The sequence below is a fragment of the Pseudonaja textilis genome, chromosome 3 (genome assembly GCF_049901715.1).
Source record: "Pseudonaja textilis isolate UNSWEBS1 chromosome 3, rPseTex1.2, whole genome shotgun sequence".
Classification (NCBI taxonomy): domain Eukaryota; kingdom Metazoa; phylum Chordata; class Lepidosauria; order Squamata; family Elapidae; genus Pseudonaja; species Pseudonaja textilis.
The window spans coordinates 190,704,308-190,729,143 of NC_141992.1; the positions used below are offsets into that span (position 1 = coordinate 190,704,308).

A 24,836-nucleotide genomic window follows, 5' to 3' on the forward strand; every position below is an offset into this window, starting at 1 on the left:
TTTTTTTGATGACATCTTATCCTTCTCCCTTCCTTGTCATCTTTGTTATTTTTCAATGTGAATATTTATGTTTCTGAATGTTTTACACTGTTTTTTCACTTTGTTGTAAACTGCCTAGAGCTGACAGATTGCAAGGTGGGCGGTAGATACATTTAATAAACAAACAAATGTATTTGATGCATGCACAAAAACTATAAAATACTTGACTCATTTTGTGGGCATCTCCTTGTTTAGATGTTCCAATCTGATTTGGAAACTTCCTTCAACTTGAAAGTGCAATCAGGTGTATAGCCCGATGTCTCTCTCTCTCTCTCCCTCCCTCCCTCCCTCTCCCTCTTTCTTACTCTATCTATCTATCTATCTATCTATCTATCTATCTATCTATCTATCTATCTACCTATCTACCTATCTATCTATCATCTATCTATCATTTATCTATCATCTATCTCAACTATCTATCTATCAATCACCTTATCTATCTATCTATCTATCTATCTATCTATCTATCTATCTATCTATCTATCTATCTACCTATCTATCTATCATCTATCTATCATTTATCTATCATCTATCTCAACTATCTATCTATCAATCATCTATCTATCTATCTATCTATCTATCTATCTATCTATCTATCTATCATCTATCTATTATTTATCTATCATCTATCTCAACTATCTATCTATCAATCATCTATCTATCTATCTATCTATCTATCTATCTATCTATCTATCTATCTATCATCTATCTATCTTATCTAGCTATCTCTATCCTATCCTATCCTATCCTATCCTATCCTATCCTATCCTATCCTATCCGATCCGATCCTATCCTATCCTATCCTATCTGTCTATCTATCATCTGTCTAATATCTATCCCTCCCTCCCTCTTTCTCTCCACACTGCTTCAACACTCAGCTTTGCATAAAATGAAGTAGACATATGGACAGCTGTTAGACACAATCTTTCTAATTTAAATAGAAATGCAATGGATGTTACTATTTATGTGAAAGATTGTACACTAAGACCTGTACCTGGCACCTGTATAACTCAAAAAGCTCCCTGCTGAAGAGAACCTTGAAGACTTAAATTTGAAGACTTAAAATTAATGTTAATTTGCGTTTAAACTGGACTTGACAAGGTAGCCCTTCCTGAAATCAAACTAGGCTGTCATGTTTTCAAACATTGAGCTGTCCTCCCTAAAGAAACCATGTCATATTCCAAGTTAGGGTATTTCATTTTTCAATCTCCCCTCAGATTATTCCCTCCCCACTCTGTTAGTGTTTGGGGACAAACCCCCAAACAGAGTGCACAGCAGCAGTCAAACCAGGCAGCCAAATGAGAGAGAGGCTGGGCCCAAGAGTATACACACACTGGAGACAAAAACACTGTTTGTAGTTTTAAATAGTTATTTAATTCATTTAGAATTTAAAGCATTGTCATTCAGTCCATATGTCATTATCCAATATATCCATCCAGTAACCTAGTCCATTAACTAGTCAGTACAATGTCCTTATCTTCTCCTTCCGATACCTTTCTCTCGAAGACAACGCTGAGTATGCACAGGATATCAGCTCACCAAGTAAACAGTCCTTTTGTTCAGTAGAAACGGTATCCAGCACAGTAGCCAACAAGCAATAACAAGCAGACGTCCCAAAACAGTAGTAAACAGCAGGCAGGCAAATAGCAGAAAGACCAGCAGACCAGTGACCAGGAACCAGGAGACCAGGAACAGTAACCAGCAGGGCGGGGTTACGTTTCTCTCACTGCCTCTTATTGCTGCTTGCAACCGCACCCTTAATTATCTAATTACATTGCAGTTTGGTGCTTAAAGCTACAAAACACTTAAACCTAGGTTTATATATTTAGTCACCCAAACCTAGTTGGTGTATCCATATGCCCAACACACTCCATTGGTAGCTCCTGAGCATTCAATTCTACAGTAACTCAGCCTTTAACAGTCTTCCTGTCCAACAGAATAACTATTAAAATGCGGCTTACTTTCTGCTTAGGGGACAGAAAGGCTCGGTGGTTAAAGATGCTGAACTTATCAGCTGGAAAGCTGACAGACTGGGTTTGAGACCCAAGCTTGATGTGATGGGGTGAGGTCCTGTCCCTCGCTGCAGTGCCTAGAAGTTTGAAAGCATGCAAATGCAAGTAGATTAATAGGTATTACTTTGGTGAGAAGATAATAGCGTCCTATGCTCCTCACTGCATAGTTATGCTGGTCACATGACCATGGAAATTGTTTGGACAACTCTGGGTCCATCAGCTAAGAAACGGAAACAAACAACAACCTCTAGAGTCAGACGTAATGGGATAGGGAAAACCTTTACCTAGTTTTTGCTTGATTGCTTCTAGATTCTGACATGATGACCCGCACTGGATCTACCATGTGTAATGCTACTCTTGTTCCACCACAGTCAAAGTCTCTTCTATCAGGTAGGTATGGGCCAGGCATCTAAGTTTGTAGCAGTAAACTTTTCACAATAAAAGAACTGCTCTCCTCAATCTGTTCTTCTCTAAATCTGTTCAGATTACAAAGTTTATCCTATCCAAGGGCAGTCTGAACCTGTGATTTGGGGATTTGTAGATGCAATTCATGTAGAGGATGCCAGGTAGAAGAATACCAATGATGCACATTGGTTGTGTTTTGCTTGGTTTTTCTTCTAGGTTCCTCTGATGCATTTTAACATTTTCTTTTAAAAGAAAACGTTAAAATTTAACTTTCAAACATTGGGGTGTACTCCGTAAAGGAACCATGTTATATTCCAAGTTCATAATAAATCATAAATCTACAGTAAAATGTTTATGATGACTATGATCATGATTTATCACTTATATCTTTTATGTACATGAGAGCTTATGCACCAAAGAAAAATTTCTTGTGTGTCCAAGCACACTTGGCCAATAAAGAATTCTATTCTATTGTAAAATCAGTTCTTTTCCCTATAAACCTGAGAGAATGCTAAGACACAATTTTTAATTCTAGCTGGTTACATAAAGACAACTCTTTGGTTGATGCACCACATTAATCTATCGCAGTTGGGCTCACCAAGTTTTGTGTTAATGGAACTGTTGTGTCTTTCTGAGAAAGTTTCTGATTTATTGTATTTTATTTATTGGAGCAGAAATATGGAGGGGCTAATAATTAGAATAGGGTGGGGTTGTTTTCACTACGATGTATTAAAACCTCATGTGTGTTCTCATCACTTTGTGTTCATTAGCTTCCACCAAGAAACTCTTTTCTATAGTGGAAAGCAACCAAATATTGACTAAACCGAATCATTCTCTGGCATCCCAAAAATACTGGCTTTTCAAGCAAAGCTTCTCAGCGGAAGAGGCTGTTCTCTGGTGTCTCACACGTAAGAAACTTTAAATTATGGAGAAATGGTCATACTACTAATTAATCAAGGTCCTAGACATGCTCGAATCTTTCTAGAATGTTTACCATGTTCTCTAAGCATACCAACAGAGAATAAAAACCCAAAAGCTAATTTTAAAAAAGTTGACCCTTAAAGTTGATGTGAAAACTAAACTATAAAACTGATAGCTGGCTGAGGCTTTGAGAATAAATATTTTGATATTGACTTAATGAATTGAAATATGAAAGGGAAATTTATCTAAAGATTAGTTGAATGGATAATAATTTGAAGTGATATTAATTAAGACAGTTGAAAGTGTAACTATGACTATGTATAAATATTGTAATCTGGAGTCATGTTGCTCACGTGAAGAGATGTGTAAAAAATAAAAAAAACTTTGGGAGAATAAATGTCATTCCCTATTTCTAGCAAAGCACATCCATTTTCATTAAGCTATCTCAGTCGCTTATCAAGAAATCTCACTGTGTAGTTTAGTTTTATTGTCACTGCACCTCGTACAATGAAATTAAATGCCATCTCCAAGTGTACATTATAACTATAAAAATAAAACATAAACACGCATCCTTCACATTCTATACAATTGAATTGAAAACCCAATATTGCATTAATATTGCACTATACAGTAGAATTCAATAGAGTTACTGACTTATTAAGAAATGAAATCTTGAAATGCTACCTTTGCTAAGGGAGGAAAGCAGTGAAATGTAGCTTTGTGTGAAAAGGATAGGTTGATTCCTGTATTATGATAACATTTGTTTATTGATTTGATTTATTTGATTTGTCAATCGCTTACAAGATAATAGATATAAGTATAAACATGAGTAAGAATACAGGAATACAGGTACAAATAAATGGGGACAATAGGACAGGGATGGTAGGCACGATGGTGCCCTTTGGAGAACCCCCAAATTCCACTCCTGGCTGGCCCTGCCCACCCCACCCTGCTCCTTCCAGGAGTCCCCACATGGCCCGTTTCGGATACAGGGTGCGTGGGGTTGCTTGGGGAGGGTGAAAAATGGGCCTTCTGGAAGTTTGGGAAGGCCGGAAATGGGCTCATTTCTGGCTTCCAGAGAGCCTCTAGAGCCCGGAAGCCTGTTTTCGCCCTTCCGAAGGCTCGAGGAAAGCCTCTGGAGCCCAGGGAGGGCAAAATGCCCCCCCCCCCATGGTGCAGGAGGTTGACTAGGCCACACCCACATGGCCAATACCCAGCAAACGAGTAGAGAACCCTTTGCTAAATTTTTTAAGGCCCAACCCTGTTGACAACCCTGGCCTAATCAGTTAGCAAGAGCTTGCAGGATGAGAGCAGGCAGAACCTGGGGGTGGAGTTAAGAAAGTAATCAGCCTACAGTCATTACATTCTCACAAATGTTCAACTCCACTTAAATTCCGCTGACTCTTATCTAGTGTCAATTTAGTGCTAACAGTTAGGAGACTGGACTCTTGGGAAGTAGCATGAACAATAAATCATTTTAACTGGAACTCTGTGTGTGTGTGTATGTGCGTGTGTGTAAATAAGCATTTTTCTTCCATTTTTTCCAATCCAGCAAACTATGACAGTAGCAAAGAATCAGGACCACACATAGAGTTTATAAATATAATTTATCTATATAACTTAAATAGGCCATTTGAAAAGAGCTGTGTTGTAATTATTTATTTTAACAAGGCAGGAACCACAGCTAGTCCTCAACTGACAACAGATCACTTAGTGTCTGTTTGAAGTTACAGCGGCACTGAAAAAAGTGAGTTATGACCATTTTTCAGACTTAAAAATGGTCGTTGTGGCATCCTCATGGTCACCTGATTTACATTCGGATGCTTGACAATCGACTCACATTTGTGACAGTTGCAGTGTCCCAAGGTCATGGGATCACTTTTTTGCAACCGGTGGGGAAGCCAGATTCACTTAACAAACGGGTTACTAATTTAACAACTGCAGTGATTCACTTAACAAACATGGCAAGAAAAGTCGTATGATGGGGCAAATTTTTCACTTAGCAACATAAATGTTAGGCTCAATTGTGATCGTAAGTTGAGGTCTACCTCTTATAAAAATGGTAACCATGAATTGTTTCTCCTCTGTTCCAGGTTGCGTAGAAGATGAGTTTTGTCTACTGGCCGATATCCCGAGTAACACAGACACAGCATTCTTTCCTTGCACCCTCTATCCAGCAGCCCAAATCTGTAACACTTCCATTAACAATGTCCCCAACAACTGCAAGATTGTGTTACCTCAAAAGCCCCAACTTTTATATCAGAAGACAGGTGAGCTAATGGGCCTGCTAATCAGTGATGGTATTCACATTTTTTTTACTACTGGTTCTATGAGCGTGGCTTGGTGGGTGTGGTGTGGCTTGGTGGGCATGGCAGGGGAAGGATACTGTAAAATTTCCATTCCATTCCGCTCCAGGGGAAGGGTACTGTAATTCTCATCCCACCCCACTAGCCTGCTTTCCAGCTCCGTTCTCTTGTGCAGAGCAACAAAAGAAGACCCAGCCAATCAGCTGGGACTCGGGAGCCAGAGAAGAGATGGGGGCAGGGCCAGTCAGAGGTGGTATTTGCCAGTGAACAGGTAACAGATAATCAGAGTTGGAAGGGACCTTGTAGGTTATCTAATCCAACCCCCTGCCCAAGCGGGAGACCCTAGACCATTTCTGACAAATGGCAGTCCAATCTCTTCTTGAAAGCCTCAAGTGATGGCGCTCCCACAACTTCCGAGGGCAAGCTGTTCCATTGGTTGATTTTTCTCACTGTCAGAAAGTTTCTCCTTATTTCCAGGTTGAATCTCTCCTTGTTCAGTTTCCATCCATTATTCCTTGTCTGGCCTTCAGCTGCTTTGGAAAATAGCTTGACCCCCTCTTCTCTGTGGCAGCCCCTCAAATATTGGAAGACTATCATGTCTCCCCTGGTCTTTCTCTTCACTAGACCAGCCAAGCCCAGTTACTGTAACCGTTCTTCATATGTTTTAGTCTCCAGTCCCCTAATCATCCTGGTTGCTCTTCTCTACACTCTTTCTAGAGTCTCACCATCTTTTTTGTAATGTGGTGAACAAAACTGGATGCAGTACTCTATGTTCTCTGAACTACTCAAAATTTCTTCTAGTGATTCTCCAGAACCTGTCAGAACTGGCTGAATATCACCTCTACTGCTAATTCATTCTTATTCCCTATATATCAGGGAAGAAATGAGGGAGATATTTCTTGATTGTAAGAATGGGATTGCATGGGGGTTAAATGTTGGAACTAAAACTCCTGATTCTTTTTATATGATTGATTTTGCAGTATCTCTTGAAGGGAGCATCAAGAATTTTTACACTCGTCTACCGTTCCGCAAAATATCAGGAATCTCTGTGAGAAACAAGATGGATATGTCTAGGAAAACGGTGTCAAAGGGGTAGGTTTTCTTCCTGTTGTGTTGTGTGTATGGCCCCTTCCCCCTTTTCTCAACAACTTAAAAAAGCTACAACCTTTGGTGAAGAGATCTAACTTTTAAGATGAACTCCCAGAATTTCCCAGCCACATTTTTTTTTTACTACAGCTGGACGAATCAGGAATCAAACTGAAGACATTTCAGTTTCATAAAAATGCATTTTAAAAAATAAATAAAAGGACCAAACGACTTTGGGAAAGTTGCACAATGTCTTTAACGATAAGTACCGAAAATAGTATTAGCCATAAAAGTGTTGGGAGATGATTCAAAGGCAAATGCCTGTTGAGTAAATATTGTGAAAGGTGTCCTCCATCACTGTGATGAGCAATCTTTCTTTTTTTCCCCTTTTGTTTTTGATCTTGGGATTCTGCCTGAGAAAATCTTTATGAGACTTTCAGATTGTTGTCTGGAACTTTGTAGAATTACAGCTAGGTTGCCTATTCCAGTCCTGTCTGTCTGTCTATCTTTCCACCTACTACCTATCTACCTATATCGTCCAAGGAGATGTTCTTACTTTGGGCCATGTCTTGGACAGATATTATTATTATTATTATTATTATTATTATTATTATTATTATTATTATTATTATTATTATTATTATTATTATTATTATTATTATTATTGGCTTATGGCATTGCTACATTAGCCAGGAGATCCCCATGCTATTGTGGCGAGGTAGTTTGGCTGCCAAGGTACCAGCTCTGTTGTTGGAAATGCTTGCACGCTTCCCAAGGTATGCCACAGTTGACTGAGTCAGCTCCAGAAAGAAAGATGAACCGCTCTTCCAGCAGGGTCATCCAAGTCCCTCTCCCTCCCCAGAGCCACCTTGCAAACGGGCGCCGCAGTCAGGAAGGTTCAGAGCCGGCAGGAATCTGACTGCCTTCACAGAGCATCCGCTCGTCTCTCCACCGAAGTGCACCTATTTATCTACTCACATAGAATATGCTTTTGAATGAGTGGTGCAGTGGCCTAGAGGTGGAGCTCTCGCCTCACAATTTGGAGGCTGTGAGTTCGATCCTAGGTGGTGGTAGACAATTCTCTCTCTCTGGGCGCAATGAGTAAATATCAGCTGTGAACTCTGTGTTGGCAACAGGAAGGGCACTGGGCCAGTAAACACTCAGCTCCATTCAGTTGTCCTGACTCCATCCCGCTGCAAGAGATCACGGGGTTGTTAAAGGGCAAAAATAAAGAATAGAATATGCTTTTGAATGGTTAGGTGGACAGAAGTTGAGTGACAGGAACTCGTCCCACCATGCAGTGCTAGGACTCGAACCACTGGAGCAGAGACCATCTCCAGCATCATTAAGCCACTGAGCCACCACACCTCTTACCTTGTTATAACAATGTATAAAAGAAGCAAGAACACCTTTCAAACAAGTTAATAAAACCCCTCTGTGACTTTCTGGGTCCCAGCTGTTCATTTAAATTTTGCTGCAGAGGTCTGCTCTCACTCCTATATCTTAAGAAAATCATTAACTTCTGTTTTACAGATTGTTTTTCTTTTAAAATCCCAGTGGCTTTAATATAAAGGGATATTCTTGTTATTTGTTTCTGGTTTGGAATGTAAGTTTCACTCAGACTGCTGAGTCCCAAAACCGATTTATCTCTCTTAATGAAGTGTAGAAGCTTCCTGTTGGTTTCTCAGGAATTAAGATGCAAAACGTGTTCATTTTCCTTTGTTTTTCACATTCTGTCTTTTCTTTTCTTTTTTTTTTTTTCATTCAGTTTTTTTGACTGTGAACGGCTTTGCGATGCTGATCCTTGCTGCTCGGGTTTTGGACTTCTAAATGCTTCCCAAGACATAGGTATTTTTTTTTAGTCATTCATTACAAGCCCCGTAGATTTTTTTTTAATCTTTTCCCTTAGGGAATCTGGAACCTATTTCATTGTGGTTTGCAGTGTTTAACAAACTCCTGTGTGCTTGTTTGAGCCATGTACCCTGTAATGTTTCTGGATAAGGGAGGAAGTGGGGAAAGTGGATTTATTTTTCTAAGAACCTGCAGCCAAAAATCAGGCACTCCAGAAGCTTCAACGGAAAGGGCTTGTTCTATAGCCAACAACTCACAGCCTACTTTGCTGCTTCTGTTGCTGGTTAATTTATGTTCTTTAGAAAAGGTGAGCAGAAGACAAAGGAGCAGGCTATTTCTTTCTGGTCAGCACTGCACTTTGGACATGAACAGAGAACAAATATATAACATGCAGTGGCTAGGTGGACATGGCCACGTGACTGGGTGGGTGTGGCTTCTTCTTTTTTGTGTGTGCAGCACCTTCCTCGCCACGCTCTGTTTTTTGGCCTCCTGGGCCTCAGGGAAGCCCCCTGAGGGGTGTTTTTGCTTCCAGGAGGCTTCCCTGAGACTCAGGAAGGCAAAAAATGGAGTGCGGCGGGCTGTGCAGCACCCCTCCATGTGCCCATTTTTGCCTCCTGGGCCTCACGGAAGCCTCCTGGGCAAAGCATTAAGACAGTGAGGGGGATCCTGACATTGTTGGAACAGCTGATCGTTAGGAGGAGGAAAAAAAGAAATACCGGTTCGGTTGAACCGGTAGCTATTTTTTTTACTACCAGTTCATCTGAACTGGGCCAAACCGGTAGAATCCCACCATTGATTCAAAGTTACCCCAATCCTAACTTGTACTCTCACCACAAGCCCCACCTCCTTAATATTTACAAATAACTGAGTTGCTGAGATTCTTTTGGGATTCCAGGTTTCCCTGTATGATGTATTATTCACCTTGTCCAGCTAAATACAGGTAGTTCTCAATTTACAACAGTTCATTTAGTGACCATTCAAAGTTACCATGGCACTGAAAAAACAGTAACTTGTGACCATTTTTCATACTTATGACCACTGTAGCTGTGGGAAGCTCCTAGAAGAATGAAATATTTTGAGGACTATTCAAAAGGCAGAATATTATATTTCCCTGGATGAGAAATGAGAAACATGTTTTTTTAGAGGGAGAAAGCAGCCCCCACCTTTTCTTAACAGCCCACAGCAGATGTCAGCACTTAAGAGATAAAGATATAGATAGCTCTATTCATAAGCAAATACCCTCACTCAAGTTCCAAACCAGGACAAAACCATTAAGCCATAATAGGAATTTTCCAACACCTTTTGAGAACACAAGCCTCTTTATTATATCATCTCAGAAAATCCAAACTTCAGCCAAACTTAGCCCAGACAACCTATAGAGCCAGTTACATGGCCCATGGGAGTCTGACAACAACCAATAGAATACATGTTCTTGCACAGGAACAGGAAGCTCAAGTTCAAAGCCCAAGAGAAAGTATAAAAGCCACCCATTCTCAACTCCATGTGGTCAGCTGCCCAGAACCCATGTTGTTCTGCTTCTCCATAAAACCATCTTTCCAATCAGCCTCCATGTTTCTGGTGTCTTTCTCCTGGCTTAGAACTGAACCAGATGGATATTTCTTCCAGCAGAGCTTCCCCATGGTCACATGATCAAAATTTGGCAACTGGCTCATATTTAGGATGGTTGCAAAGTCCTGGGATCATGTAATTCCCCTTTTGTGATCTTTTGACAAGCAAAGTCAATAGGAAAGCCAGATTCATTTAACAACCATGTTAATAACTTAACAATTGCACTGATTCACTTAACAACTGTGGCAGGGTTGTAAAATGGGGCAAAACTCACTTTTAGCTACTTGATCTCGCTTAGTCGCAGAAATGTTGGACTCAATTTTGGTCATAAGTCAAGGATTACCTGTATGCATTTGTGAAACTGGCCATAAGGAAGTCAGATGTAGGTAGGATTGACAAAGAGTCATTGAGATTCATGGATTATGTGCTATCAAGTCATTTTCAAGTCCCAGGAGAATTGATCATATTATCATATATGGTGGACTTGAAGGAAAGCCCAGGATTTTGGACATAAAATTCAGAGTTGGTTAGAAGAAATGGGTGAGATTAAACTTGAATATAGACTGGATTTCTTTCTGCTGGGAATTAATACAGAGAGATACAATAAGGAACTAATGTATCTAATAACACACGTGCTCATGGCAGCAAGATTATGCTCAAAAGTGGAAATTTAATGAAACTGAGATAATTAAAAAGATGCGTCGAAATGGATAAACTAACGTTGGAATTAAAAAATAAGGATGAGGCTGAATATTATAAAGTATGGGATAAATTTTACCAATGGTTGGTTTGCCTCTGTATGGTTTGCCAATTGTACAGGGGCAGATAGGACAGCACTCCAGAGGGTTAACATCATTGCCCAGAAGATCTTTGGTTGCCCTCTCCCCTCTTTGGAAGAGCTTTATAGCTCCCGCTGCCTTAAGAAAGTTTAAAACATTCTCAAAGGTCCATCTCACCCTGGGAACCCTTTTTTTGAACTATTACCATCTGGCAGACGGTACAGAATAATAACAACAAGGGCAAATAGGCTGAAAAACAGCTTCTATCCCAGGGCAGTAGCTCTGCTGAATTCTACTGTATAGTGCAGTGTTGGTGTGGTGTTGGGAGTTTTTGGTTTAATATGTGGAGGGTGAAGGATGTGTATTTGTGTTTATTTTCATGGTCATGATGTGCACTAAAGATGGTGTTTGATTTTGTTGCACAAGGTGCATTGACAATAAAGTTAAACTAAACTAAACTAAACTAAGCTAAGCTAAACTAAGCTAAACTAAGTTAAACTAAGCTAAGCTAAACTAAACTAAACTAAACTAAACAAAAAAAGGAAGACTTAAAATTAAAATAAGATAAGGATGTTAAGATAGTAGATTAAGAATATGGAAAATTGTAATGTATAAATTTATATATAATGTAAATTTGTATTATATGCTAACCATAACAGATAGGTACGACAAATAGGTGTGTCAGGATGATTACACCACATTCACTGTTTTTAATGTTTTTGTTTAATAAAAAATTATTTAAAAAATTTATTTTTAAAAAAGTCATTTTCAAGTCCCATCAACTGCATTCAGATAATCCTCTACTTATGACTGGCCTGCAGTTATGATGGACCACTCCCCAAAGATACTTATGACCCCGTTCTGGACTTCCAATGGCTGCTTTTCCATAGTCACATAACTGTCCATCAGGCTCTTCTCAACCAGCCTGTATATATGGTCAACTGTAGCATCGTGCAGTTACATGATTCGGTTTTACGACAGTTTTGCTAAAACATGTTGATTGTTCCAAATGTTTTGCCACTTTTTTGTGACAGCCAGGTCACACAGCTAATTTTATGACAGGCAAACCACCCTATCAACTCGAATGTTTTTATTTCTTCAGTGTGGATGGATTATTTAAAAATGCCAAGTGCCAACAGAAACTTATAGAAAAACAATGACAACCTACCACGGTTTTCTCATTTCAGACAGCAAGATCTTGTGTTTGACTCTGGGCAGTTTGGGAATTCAAACCTGCAGTGAGGAATTAAGAAGTGATTGGCAAATTTCTCCTTGTATGTCTCTGGAAACTGAGGCCAGGGTGCATCCCTTCGGCTGGTATCAGAAATCCTGTGAGTACCAAATCTTTCCTTGATTGGTTTCCATCCATTGTTTCTTGTCCTGTCCTCTGCTGCTTTGAAAAATAAGTTGACCCCCTCCTCTTTGTGGCAACTCCTGAAATACTGGAATATTTCCCGCAACAATCTGATGCTTGATTTTACCAGCCTCAGAAGGATGGAAGGCTGGGTCAAATTTGAGCCCATCAGGATCAAACTCCAGGCTTTGGGCAGAGTTAGCCTGCAATACTTCATTCTAACCACTGCATCCCCCAGGGCTTTATTTATTCTTGCTGCCTTCCTTTGTTATTGTTTGTTTTATTGCTCTATTATTTTACTTCTGTTCTGTTTACACTCCTGTCATTTTTCTTCCTTTTTATTGTTGTAAGCTACCTAGAATAGCCCCAGGGCAATGTAGAAGGAAAATGAATTTAACAAAAAATAATACCATACCATACCATACCATACCATACCATACCATACCATACCATACCATACAATACTGTGATGACTCGGAGTATAACATAAACGTAAAAAAATCCAAAATGTAAATAGATGTCCTTTAATGCCTCCATCTTGGCCCCACTGTTCAATAATTCTCAGTTGGAGATAAGACTTACTCAGAAATAGTCTTTAAAAGAAACCAATGCATTCTGAAATTAATGAGAAGATAGAGGTGAAATAAAAAACCAAACAAACTACAACAAAGGAATTTCCACAACAGACCAGGATAAGTAATTACCAAATTCAAGGAGATAACAAGGCACAGTCTGTTGGAAGGACGCCAACCAAGATAACTTCAGCCCAAAATAAAACACGCTTTGCTTCTGGCAATGCTGTGTTGTAACCGTCTCTCTTATATACTATTCTTCCCAGCTGCAACTAATGAGGAGGATCATGGCTGCTTCCTCTCTCGTAAGCCAAGTTGTTTCCTTCTCAGTTCCTCCCTATGTGTTTTAGGATGCAGAGGGGATGGCCCTGGTTCTTCCTCTGACTGCCCAGCCAGCCTCTGCCCTCCACAACCTCTGGAGCCACACTTCCACTCCCTGTCAGCTGTTCCTCCTCTCCCTCAGAGTCCGACTCTACCAAGGGCATGATACTATACTATACTATACTATACTATACTATACTATACTATACTATACTATACTATACTATACTATACTATACTATATAACCATGTTGGATTGAAACTGAGAAGATATTCCATGTACATGGACATGTTTGTGTCCATTCATCATCTTCTATCAGGGTTTCTCAGTGGTGGATTTCCACATTTTTTCCTACTGGTTCTATGAGATGCATGCAGGGTTCAAAAACCTCCCTCTGTGTGTCAGTGCTGGTGAGCTGACCTGGGTTTTCTTTTGGCTCAGCTGAGGCATGGCTATCCACTCTGCCATGCGAATCAGCTGCGCTAAAAACCAAGGGAATATAGGAGAAATAATAGTGGGGGCAGGTAGGCAGGGCCAGTCAGAGGTGGTATTTGCTGCTTCTCCGAACTACTCAAAATTTCCGCTACCGGTTCATCAGAACTGGTCTGAACTGGCTGAATACCACTTCAGGGTCTCTCCATGCATAGATCTCTTCCAACTGCTAGCTGAAGAGTATAGAGAAGATGGAGCCAGAGGTGGTATTCATCAGGTTCTGACCAGTTCTGGAGAACCAGTAGTGGAAATTTTGAGTAGTTTGGAGAACTGGCAAATGCCACCTCTGACTGGCTTTGCCCCCATTTATTCTCTGCCTCCCATTGAGTCCCAGCTGATCAGCTGGCTCTTCTTTTGTTGCCCTGCACAGGAGAATAGAGCTGGAAAGCAGGTTAGTGGGGTGGGGAGGGAATGGGGATTTCACAGTATCCTTCCCCTGCCACGCCCACAAAATCATGCCCACCAAGCCATGCCACGCCCACAGAACCGGTAGTAAACATTTTTGAACCCCACCACTGGATGGAGCCGCTGTTGGCTCAGCTGTTAAAGACATGGAAAGTGACAGCTTGGGTTAGAGACCCAAGTGACACACAATGGGGTGAGTGCCTGCTCTTGCCTCAGCTCCAGTCACCTAGCAGTTTGAAAGCATGCAAATGTGAGTAGAAAAATAGGTACCCCTTCAGTAGGGAGGTAACAGCCTTCTGTGAGCTTCGATGTGTAGTCCTGCTGACCAGATGACCATGGAAGTGTCTTTAGACAATACTAACTCTCTCAGCTATGAAACAGCAATGAGCACTGGCCCTTGAGTTGGATAAGACTGGACAGGGAAACGTTACAGAGGAGATGTCAGAAATTTACAATCCAGCCCTCATTAGACATTTGCCAAAAAACACTTGCCAAAGTTTTAGAATTCAAGGCAATCTTTTATTTTCAGTAATGAAAGCCACATATTCTTAGTTATCCTGCCTGGAAAATCCTTCACATCTTTCCCACATGCTTCCTCGCTTTAAGACCTAAAAACGAAACAAAACAGGAGGAATAAAATAGCCAAAATAGGTAGATGGTCTGGATGTAAGATATATTCCTTCAAGATGTTCCATCTCTCCTGCAATGGGTGTTTTGAACAGATTGCCAGATGTGATTCTGGACAGATTGCCATTTTTGATGGCACTTAAGCCAAAAAAATCTGAATTACACTTCAATATAGCACATGTTCTTATATAGCTGCATAATATGCACATATGTGTATCCCAAACTTCTCTTTTTAAGGGTATTAGGAAATCTATGAGGTTTTCTTATTTTAAAAAATTGCACTAGAAAATCTAATCCAGTTTAATAGCAGGTCAGTTTCTGCTTGAGTCTGCGGGAAAGTATTCCATACCGCGCTGTGTGCATACGCAACTGATTATTTAAGCAGAGACAGTAAATACTTACAGTCCCAAAAGACAGAGGCAATCTGGAACGTAAAGAAGTTTTAAATTTTGCAGCTGAACTCTGCTGAACTCTTGCTCAGGGAGTGCAAATTCAGCCTGCAGATGCTTTTATCCACAGGCATCAGTATTTTAATCAAAATAATGTTTATAGTTCCTTCGTTTTCTTGCGAACCGATAAGCTGTATTGAACAATAAGACTTGGTTTGGCTTAAGTAGCAAGCTATTATCAAATCCTGTCTGCAAGGGATAGAGTCATTCTGAACGCTCAAGGGGTAGAGTCTCTGCTAAAGCAAGAGAAATCATTCTACGGGTAGTCCTTGACTTACAAGCACAACTCAGGCCCAACATTTATGTGGCTAAGTGAGACATTTGTTAAGCGAGCTTTGGTCTGTTTTATGATCTTTCTTGCCACTGTTTGTTAAGTCGAAAAGTTAGTAACATGGTTGTTAAGCAGTGGTGGAATTGTAATATTTTTGCCACCGGTTCGGTGGGTGTGGCTTGGTGGGTGCACTTTGCATGCGGGCGCACACTTTGCGTGTGCACCCACACAAAACACACACTTTACGCAGGCACAGAGGCATTCTAACTCACCTCCTGCAAGCCTGCACGATTCCAGTTGCTTCAGCAGCTGCCGCGCGGCGCTGTAGTGCGCCGTGCAAAGCAGCTGCGCTTCAAATTCAGTGGATAAAGGTGAGTATGGGAGCCCAGGTGGGCTCAACAACGGAGTGGAGGAAAGAACTGATTTGGTCTTCGCTGCTCATCGCTGTTACCGGCTCGGCAGAACCGGGCCGAACCGGTAGAATATCACCACTGTTGTTAAAAATCTGGCTTCCTCATTGATTTTCGCTTGTCAGACGGTGGCAAAAAGTAATCACCTGACTCCAGAACCATCCTAAATATGAGTCAGTGGCTACACATCTGAATTTTGATCATGTGGCTGGCCATGGAGATGCTGCAACATTTGTGTGAATAAATTGGTCATAAGTCACTATGTTCAGCGCCGTTGTGACTTTGAATGGTCACTAAACAAGCTGCTGAAAGCCGAGGACTATCTGTATTGTAGAAAGTGTAGGTGTAGGGAAGGTGTAGATGTAAGGCTAGTAGGATAGGAGGAAGATCCACTAGATAAGAGAGATTTGAGCCCGGGCCAAGAAAGTAACTAGAGAAAATCTCTCAGACAAGTCCCTCCCTAATTCACACCATCATCATCATCATCATCATCATCATCATCTTTTAACGACCCCATAATCCCTTGTGGGGTGGAGTCTGGGCAACTGAATGGAGATAGCAGAGTGTTTACTGGCCGGATGCTCTTCCTGTCACCAATGTGGAGTTTTGTTGAGCAGATATATTGTCATTGTGCCCAGAGAGAGAAATATCTGCCTCTACCTAGGATCGAACTCACAGTCTCCTGATTGTGAGGCAAGAGTGCCATCTCTAGGCCACCGCACCACTCCTCCTCCTCCCCTAATTCACAGGAAAGAAGGAGAGTGGGGCATTCAGACTGGCAAGGTTTTGTTTCTATGAGTAGTTACAGTAAAAGTAGCTCTCAACTACATGGAATTGGTTTCTTAGTCCGGTCTACCTCAAAGGGCTGATAGATATAGGACTGGTTTCCAGTCTGTAGGTCAGCTTTGTATAGGCTGATCTACTGCAAATGTACACAAACTGCAGCAGATAACTAGATGGGACATTAGATACAGCCTGTTGACTCCAGCAAAATGGAGATATTGATGAAGTCTTGGATTACTGAGCTTTATTATTTATTTTATTTATTAAACAAATCGATAGAGCCGCCCAACTCACACACAGGTGATGCTGGGCAGATGACAACATTAGAAACCCACAATATAACAATCAAATCCCTCCTGCCCTGGCAGCAACAACACAATCGAGCCAACCACTTGATGGTCCCCGTCTCCCTTTGGGGTCCCACTGACAAAACCATGTTTGCATGGCCTTTTGGAGAAATAAGAAGGTGAAGTTCAATTAAACTTCTGTGGGAATGATGTTCCATAGAGAAGGAGCCACCACTGAGAAGTCTCCTTTTCATAGTCCCGCCAGATGTATATAACTAATAGATGGGACCCGCAACATAGCAATAGCACTTAGACTTATATACTGCCTCACAGTGCTTTATAGCCCTCTCTAAGCTGTTTACAGAGTCAGAATATTCCCCCACAACAATCTGGGTTCTCATTTTACTGACTTGGAAAGATGGAAGGCTGAGTCAACCTTGAGCCTGGTGAGATTCGAACTGCCAAATGGCAATCAGCCAGCAGTCAGCAGAAGTAGCCTGCAGTACTGCACTCTAACCACTGCACCACCACGGCTCTACATACCTGGCTTTGGTGATTGATTATTCCTCTTCTTGCCTCACTCCCCCAAAAGTGTAGCTTTCTTAGACATTATGGTAGAGTCTCTCTCAATATCCTTTTGTAGGAGAGGACCAGACTGAGACCGAGGGAGGGGTCAAACGCATCATCATCAAATCCCTTTAGGCCTAAACAAAATCAAAGTCCAGCCCATCTTGAATTCCATTGACTCTTATCTGCTGCCCATTCGCTTTGACTGTTAGTAGTTCAGGTTCTTGTAGAGAGCTTAAGTTTGCCATAAACCTCAGGGGTGGGATTCAAATTTTTTAACAATTGGTTCTGTGGGCATGGCTTAGTTGCTGGGTGTTGCTTGGTGGTCATGTGACTGGGTGGACGTGGCTTGGTGGTCATGTTATTGGTTGGGTGTGGCCAACTCAATATCATTCACATCGAGGCATGCATCTTCTCGCCTGGCCTCTTATGACTGTGGGGATGCTGCAACAGTCGTAAGTGTGAAAAATGGTCATTTTCTTTTCCGGTGCCATTGTAACTTTGAATGGTCATTCCACACAAGCAAACTACCAGCAAAGGAGGGGAAAAAAATTCCAGAGACAGGAAGTCTAGTCCTGCCAAGAATGTAATAAGGGTTAATGGAGAGGCAGTTTCTGTAAGCAACACCAGAATGTTTCCTTCCTGCTTTCCTTACAGGATTAGGCCAGTCATTTCTTCTAACAACCAGTTCTCTGAACTTCTTAGAATGTTAATGACCAGTTCTAGCGAATAGGTGCGAACTGGTAGAATCTCACCCCTGATAAACCTATATATTCATTTGAACTGTCTGTCTTCCTAATTTTCTTCACTTAACACCTTTCTTTATATCCTGTGGCAAGATAACATGCATTCCTGGGATCTCCACAGGGCATGTATGTGACACACATTAAAAAAACAAAAACCAACAGACAAGAGGTTCCATCACCACCATTGTGGCTGCCATCTTGATTTTGCCTTTCTAACCATGCTTGATTCTCCTCTGTTCTTTTAAGTGTTCCATGAATCCTTGTTTCTGTTAATGAAAATGGTCCCTCTTTTTCTTCTTTCCATAGCAATTGTGCCCCGTGTGTGTCCACCCATTCCTTTACCAGAAAATCAAGAAAACGGTAAGGAAAACATATCTTGAGTCCATGGAAGATAACTGAGCTACAGGTTCCTGGGAACCAGGAGAAGGACAAGTACAGAAAGTCCTTGACTGATGACCACAATTGGGATTGGAACTTCCATAGCTAAGCGATGTGGTCATTAAGCGAGTCACACCTGATTTTATGACTTCTTTCACCCTAGTCGTTAAACAAATCATTGCAGTTGTTATCTGAATCATGCAGTCGTTAAGGGAGACTGGCCCTTTCCCTTGACTTTGTTTGTTGGAAGCTGGCTGGGAAAGTCACAAATGGTGATCACGGGTCATAAATATACACCAGTTGCTAAGCACCAGAATCACGATCCTGTAATTGTGAGGATCTGTGAAGATTGTAAGTGGAAGGACTGATCATAACTAACTTTTATCAGCACTGAGGTAACTTCCAGCGGTCCTCAATGAATGGTCCTAGGTAGGACTACCTGTAGATCTAATACAGCTCTTCTCTGCAACTTGGAAATTCAACTAGTAAAATGTCTGTGGAGATACTCAGTCATCCAGGCCATGGTTGTCCCAAGGGTGCTTTTTCAAGAGGCAACTGGACTTTCTGGGGTCTTTTGAAGACATTTTACTTCTCACCCAAGAAGCTTCTTCAGCTCTGACTGCATGCTGGTCATTTGCATTCTTTTAGAGAGTCATTGAGGCTACCTGGAAGTTTATCTGTGTCCTCAGTAGTGCAAATGGGTGTGGAGCCTTCTTGGAACTGTTGAAACTACTTAGTTTCACTACTCAGGTGACCCTGAGGACACAGATAAACCTCCAGGTGGTCTCAATGACTCACTAAAAGGATGCAAATGACCGGCTGTCTGCAAGGAGTATAAATTCTTCCATTCCCCACCAGAGCTGAAGAAGCTTCTTGCATGAGAAGTGAAACATCTTCAAAGAAAAACCAGAAAGTCCAGTTGCCTCTTGAAAAAAAAACGCACCTTTGGATCAGCTGGGAAAACATTCCAATTAGCAATAATTGCATCTTTGAAATTCATACTGCGGAAGTTCCTCAGGTCTACCATCTCAAATGGACCATGGAATGTGGAGCAGTGGAGATTTATTATGGGATTGCTGTGGTTTGAAACTACTGATTTGGAAGGGGGAAGGCTTGAGCCCTATTTAGAAGCCACCTATTTTAACAATCCAGATAAACATGTGGTGTGCTTTCATTTCAACGTTGGCTGGTTTCTTCTTTCTTTCAAATGACAGCTTGGTGGGTAGAGGAAAGTGCCAAGGTCTGATTATAGTTATTACCCACCAAGGATTTCAGGAAAGTGGTACATATTGTCATACAGTGTTCTCTCGTCTCCAGCAAGACGGGCTGAAATACTTGCTTGTAACAGGTTCAGGAAAATAAATACAACCTACTAGGATTTCTCCAAGGAAAATCCTTTGTTAGTCTACAGTTAGATCCCTAAAAGCTAGTTGTTTTGGGTGAGATAGAAGAAAAAATGCCGCCTTTTCTTGATTTTTTTCCCCTCCTTTTTAAAAAATGTGATGAACAGTAGCAATCTCATTTCTGTTTCTGTTTTGCATGGCAATGCCAGATGAAATGGAAAAGCAGACGATATTTCAGTTCAGTTCTTTGTCCCTGTGGCAGAGTTCCTCAACTTTGGCAATTTGAAGATTGTGGGAGTTGAAGTCCACACGATCTGACTAGGTTGAGAAACACCACCTAGAATGTAAATTCCAGAGATGAATTCCTGGATCAAAATCCACAAAATTCAGCGGAATAATTTTCTGTGTAGGCCCCATAGAGGATTGTATCGGATGTCTCATCTTGACAGATATAGCAGTTTGCAAATCATCTTATACAGCAGTGTCCTCCAAAAGTGATACTCCTTCAGATTTTGTTCCAAAGGTGCTTTTTCAGAAGGCAACTGGACTTTCTTGTTTTTTCTTTGAAGACGTTTTGCTTTTCAACCAAGAAGCTTCTTCAGTTTTGGCTGGATGGTGGGGAATGGAAGGATTTTATATTCCTTGCAAATCTTTCCATTCCCCACCATCCAGTCAGAGCGGAAGAAGCTTCTTGGATGAGAAGTGAAACGTTTTCAAAGAAAAAAAACAGAAAGTCCAGTTGTCTCTTGAAAAAACACCTTTGGGACAACCATGACCTGAATGACTGAGAATCTCCAAAGTCCTTCAGATCTTCAACTTCCAAAAGTTCTAGTCAACATTAGAAGTTTAGTGCTGGCTCAGCTAGAAGATGCCAGGCTGATATTCCTATCTCCATCAGGCGATGGGCAAGAATATGGATTTCTGATCTATTTAAGTTTCTTAAAATTCTGTCTGAAGACATCCCATCTTTTTGGCTTGATGGACACCTTTGCAGAAGTTGAAGTTCTTTCGAGTTTTCATTTACCAGAAGGAAAACCCGGATGTTGCTTTCTACTTTTCCCTTTAATTTCTCAGAATTCTGTCCACCATCCCAACTTCACCGTGTCTTTTTTAGAGACAGATGGACACCGTTCTTTAAAAATGCACTGAGTTCCAGCCACCCAGCACTTTTAAGTTGTTTAAGATGCCTGTGGCTTGGAAGAATGACAAAGAGTAAATACAGCGTCTGAAGTTAGTCCTTCGGACACTATGCATTTAGCAGCATGTTAGCTTTTCACTTTTTTTTAAAATGGAAAATCTAGTGAAATACAGTAGACACCAAGGGAGATATATCACTGTCCACAGTGGGATCACAAAAGAAAAACTACCTGGTTACTCAGAGGTCTAGTTTAGGTGCAGGTAACCGTTGACTTATGACCATTTGTTTAATGGCCATTCAAAATTACAACAGTACTAAAAATAGTGACTTGCAACCAGTCCTTTTACTTATGAGTTGTGGTGGCGCAGTGGTTAGAATGCAGTACTGCAGCCTACTTCTGCTCACTGTCGGGTGCCTGAAATTTGGCAGATCGAATCTCACCAGGCTCAAGGTTGACTCAGCCTTCCCTCCTTCAGAGGTGGGTAAAATGAGGACCCAGATGGTTGAGGGGGCCATATGCTGACTCCGTAAACTGCTTAGGAAAGTCTATAAAACGCCGTGAAGCGGTATGTATGTATGTATGTACGTATGTATGTATGTATGTATGTACGTATGTATGTACGTATGTATGTATGTATGTATGTATGCATGTATGTATTTTAGGAAATTTATATTGCTGTCTATTCACACATGGTGACTCAAGATGGCTTACATGAATATAAAAACCTCATATATAAAACAATAAAACTAATATAAAATAATAAAATTGTACCTCCCTAGGGGATGGGACCTGCAACATTCATTTCCTCCCCGCTCTGGTTGGGTTGGGTACAAATGACTGGCAAGGGACAGTCCTCAGATAACCTGGTCCCAAGACAGACCTAAGTCTAAGTGCTGTTGCTATTGCTGTTATGACCACCGCAGTGTTTCCATGGCCATGTGATCAAAATTGAGAAGCTGGGCAACTGGCATGTACTTATGACCTTTGCAGTGTCCCAGAGTCACCCGTTTGCCAGTTTGTGACTTTCCCATCTGGCTTCTGACAAGCAAAGTCAATGGGTGGGAGGGAAACCAGATTGGCTTAACAACTCTATGTTTCACTTAATGACCGCAGCAAAAAAGAAAAAGTCATGAAATTTAGGCGACTCGTTGAAAAACTGCTTTGCTCATTGGTGGAAGTTCCCATCCCAATTGTTGTTGTAAGTCAAGGACTACCAGTATGTATAAGAACTAAATATTTAAGAAGAACAGAATGTTATGATGGAGCTGGGACACTTTGCACATATTTGATTTAGTTTATAGAATCTTATTTCTGCAATTGAGATAAAAGTTAAATCTTTGCAATAGTGGCAAATATCTGTAGTTTGGGTGTAGGATGAGGGTAAAAGTTCATTCTCCGAGCTTGTGGGTTGGTTACTTAAGATGTTACTTAGCCACTGGAGATGTTATTTAGCCTAGTAATGAAACGTGTGGACACCAATCCACAAGCTCAGAGAATGAATCTTTACCCTCATAGTCAATCTATTGCCAATACAAAACAGTCCGGTATGGTCTTTACAGATTATGATCCACAAACATCAAAGAAGTAAGTCCATTCCTTACTATTCTGGGTCAGAATAGTATTTTTATACAATTTATACAATTTTTTTTTTCTTTTGCTTATCTGCCTGACAGCTTTGGTGAGCTTGGTGTTTGCTGTGTTGTGTGTGCATACAAGCACAAACCTACAGTGTTTCTTTCAGCATCAAGGGGCGGTATCAGAGGAGTCAGGGCGATAATCCAGGTTGTGTTTAGCTTTGCATTAGGCTGGGTTTTAGCTTATATTTCGAGCGACACTCGCTTGTCAAATTTCTATCGCAGACATTCTTCTCATTTCGCCCCAACAGCCATCCTTCTCTCCTTCCTGTCCTTCGTAAAAATATTTAGCTTTCCAGATGTTCTTTTTACGAAGATCCTGTAATTTAACAATAAAAGGTTCAGGAGGAGTTGGATGCAGAGAGTTATAATTAGGCAATGAAAAAAATTGATCCAAGTGACACTGGGATGACCCAGCTGTGGTCTGGCTGAAAGAAGGGAACTTTACTAGGGAAAAATAATCCATGCATCTGCTTCAACGGAGTTGCTTAGTTACTGTATGAAACTCAACATTTTATACAAAGGTGGAGAACCTAAAGATGCATTCTTTCTTTTTTTTTTTCAGGTGGCAACTGGATTTTCTTGTTTTATTTTTTCCTTTTGAAGACATTTCGCTTCTCATCCAAGAAGCTTCTTCAGTTCTGACAGGAAAGTGGGGGAATGGAAGGATTTGTATTCCTTGCAGACAGCTGGTCATTTGCATCCTTTTAGAGGGTCGTTGAAGCACTTGGAGGTTTATCTGTGTCCTCGGAGTCTCCTGGGTAGTTCCAGTTGCCTCCTGAAAATGCACTTTGGGGAAAACCATGACCTGGATGACTGAGAATCTCTACAGACTTTTATCTATGCAGTTTGGGATGAACACTCTTGGAACGGTGTGGAAAAAAAGAATGGATTTCCAGAGGAAAAAAATTGCAGCTTACAGGAACCAGGAGCACTACTCAGGTGACCCTGAGGACACAGATAAACCTCCAAGTGCTTCAATGACCTTCTAAAAAGATGCAAATGACCAGCTGTCTGCAAGGAATAGAAATCCTTCTGTTCCCCACCATCCAGTCAGAGCTGAAGAAGCTTCTTGGATGAGAAGCGAAACATCTTCAAAGAAAAAACAAGAAAGTCCAGTTGCCTCCTAAAAAAACAACAACACCTTTGGGACAACCATGACCTGGTTGACTGAGAATATCTACAAAGGTGGAGAACCATCTTTAGATCATAGTGTGCAACAATTTTGTGGTTGCAATTACCATTGATTTGAGAACTGAGACCTATTGGTGGAGCCGTAGGTCTCTTCTACAAGCCACAACAACATACAGTATGCCACCCCTAGTTCCTTCTTTTCTCTAGACTAGCCAAACCTAGTTCCTGCAACCATTCTTCATATAGTTTGGTCTCCAGGCCTTTAATCATCCTAGCTGCTCTTCTCTGAAATTTTTCCAAAGTCCCAACATCTTTTTTAGTATTGTGGTAACCAAAAGTGGATGCAGTATTCCTGGCGTGGCCTTACTAAGAATTTATCAATCTATCAATCTATCGATCTATCGATCTATCGATCTATCAATCTATCGATCTATCGATCTATCAATCTATCGATCTATCAATCTATCAATCTATCAATAAATAAATAGTTGTTGTTGTTGTTAGTTGTGAAGTGGTGTCCAACCCATCGCGACCCCATGGACAACGTTCCTCCAGGCCTTCCTATCCTCTACCATCTTCTGGAGTCCATTCAAGCTTTCGTTTACTGCTTCAAGTGACTCCATCCATCCCCCTCCTTCTCTGCCGTCCCCTTCTTCTTCTTTTGCCCTCAATCGTTCCCAGCATTAGGCTCTTCTCCAGGGAGTCCTTCCTTCTCATTCGGTGGCCAAAGTCTTTGAGTTTCATCTTCAGAATCTGGCCTTCTAAAGAGCAGCCAGGGTTTTATTTATTTAAATAAATAAGGATATATAAATCCCTAGTATGCTGATGGTGTCAGCATAAGTGACTGTGAGTGATCTATTATCCGAAACCAAATTTCCTTTAAAATCAGCAAGATAGTTTAGACATCTTTGGCTTACATTGGATCCAAAACAAAAGATGTCTGCCTTTTCTTTTT

At 41.0% G+C, this 24,836-nt stretch overlaps 1 protein-coding gene across 1 annotated transcript in view; it reads left to right on the plus strand.

Annotated features, from left to right (window-relative positions):
* TG (thyroglobulin) overlaps nt 1-24,836 on the plus strand; it is a 160,486-nt gene that overhangs the window by 57,313 nt on the left and 78,337 nt on the right. The window contains exons 29-35 of the mRNA XM_087930406.1: nt 2,361-2,441; nt 3,227-3,364; nt 5,471-5,647; nt 6,664-6,775; nt 8,538-8,617; nt 12,156-12,299; nt 18,560-18,613. Of these exons, the coding sequence (XP_087786532.1) occupies nt 2,361-2,441; nt 3,227-3,364; nt 5,471-5,647; nt 6,664-6,775; nt 8,538-8,617; nt 12,156-12,299; nt 18,560-18,613 (786 nt within the window). The remainder of the gene's footprint in view (nt 1-2,360; nt 2,442-3,226; nt 3,365-5,470; nt 5,648-6,663; nt 6,776-8,537; nt 8,618-12,155; nt 12,300-18,559; nt 18,614-24,836) is intronic.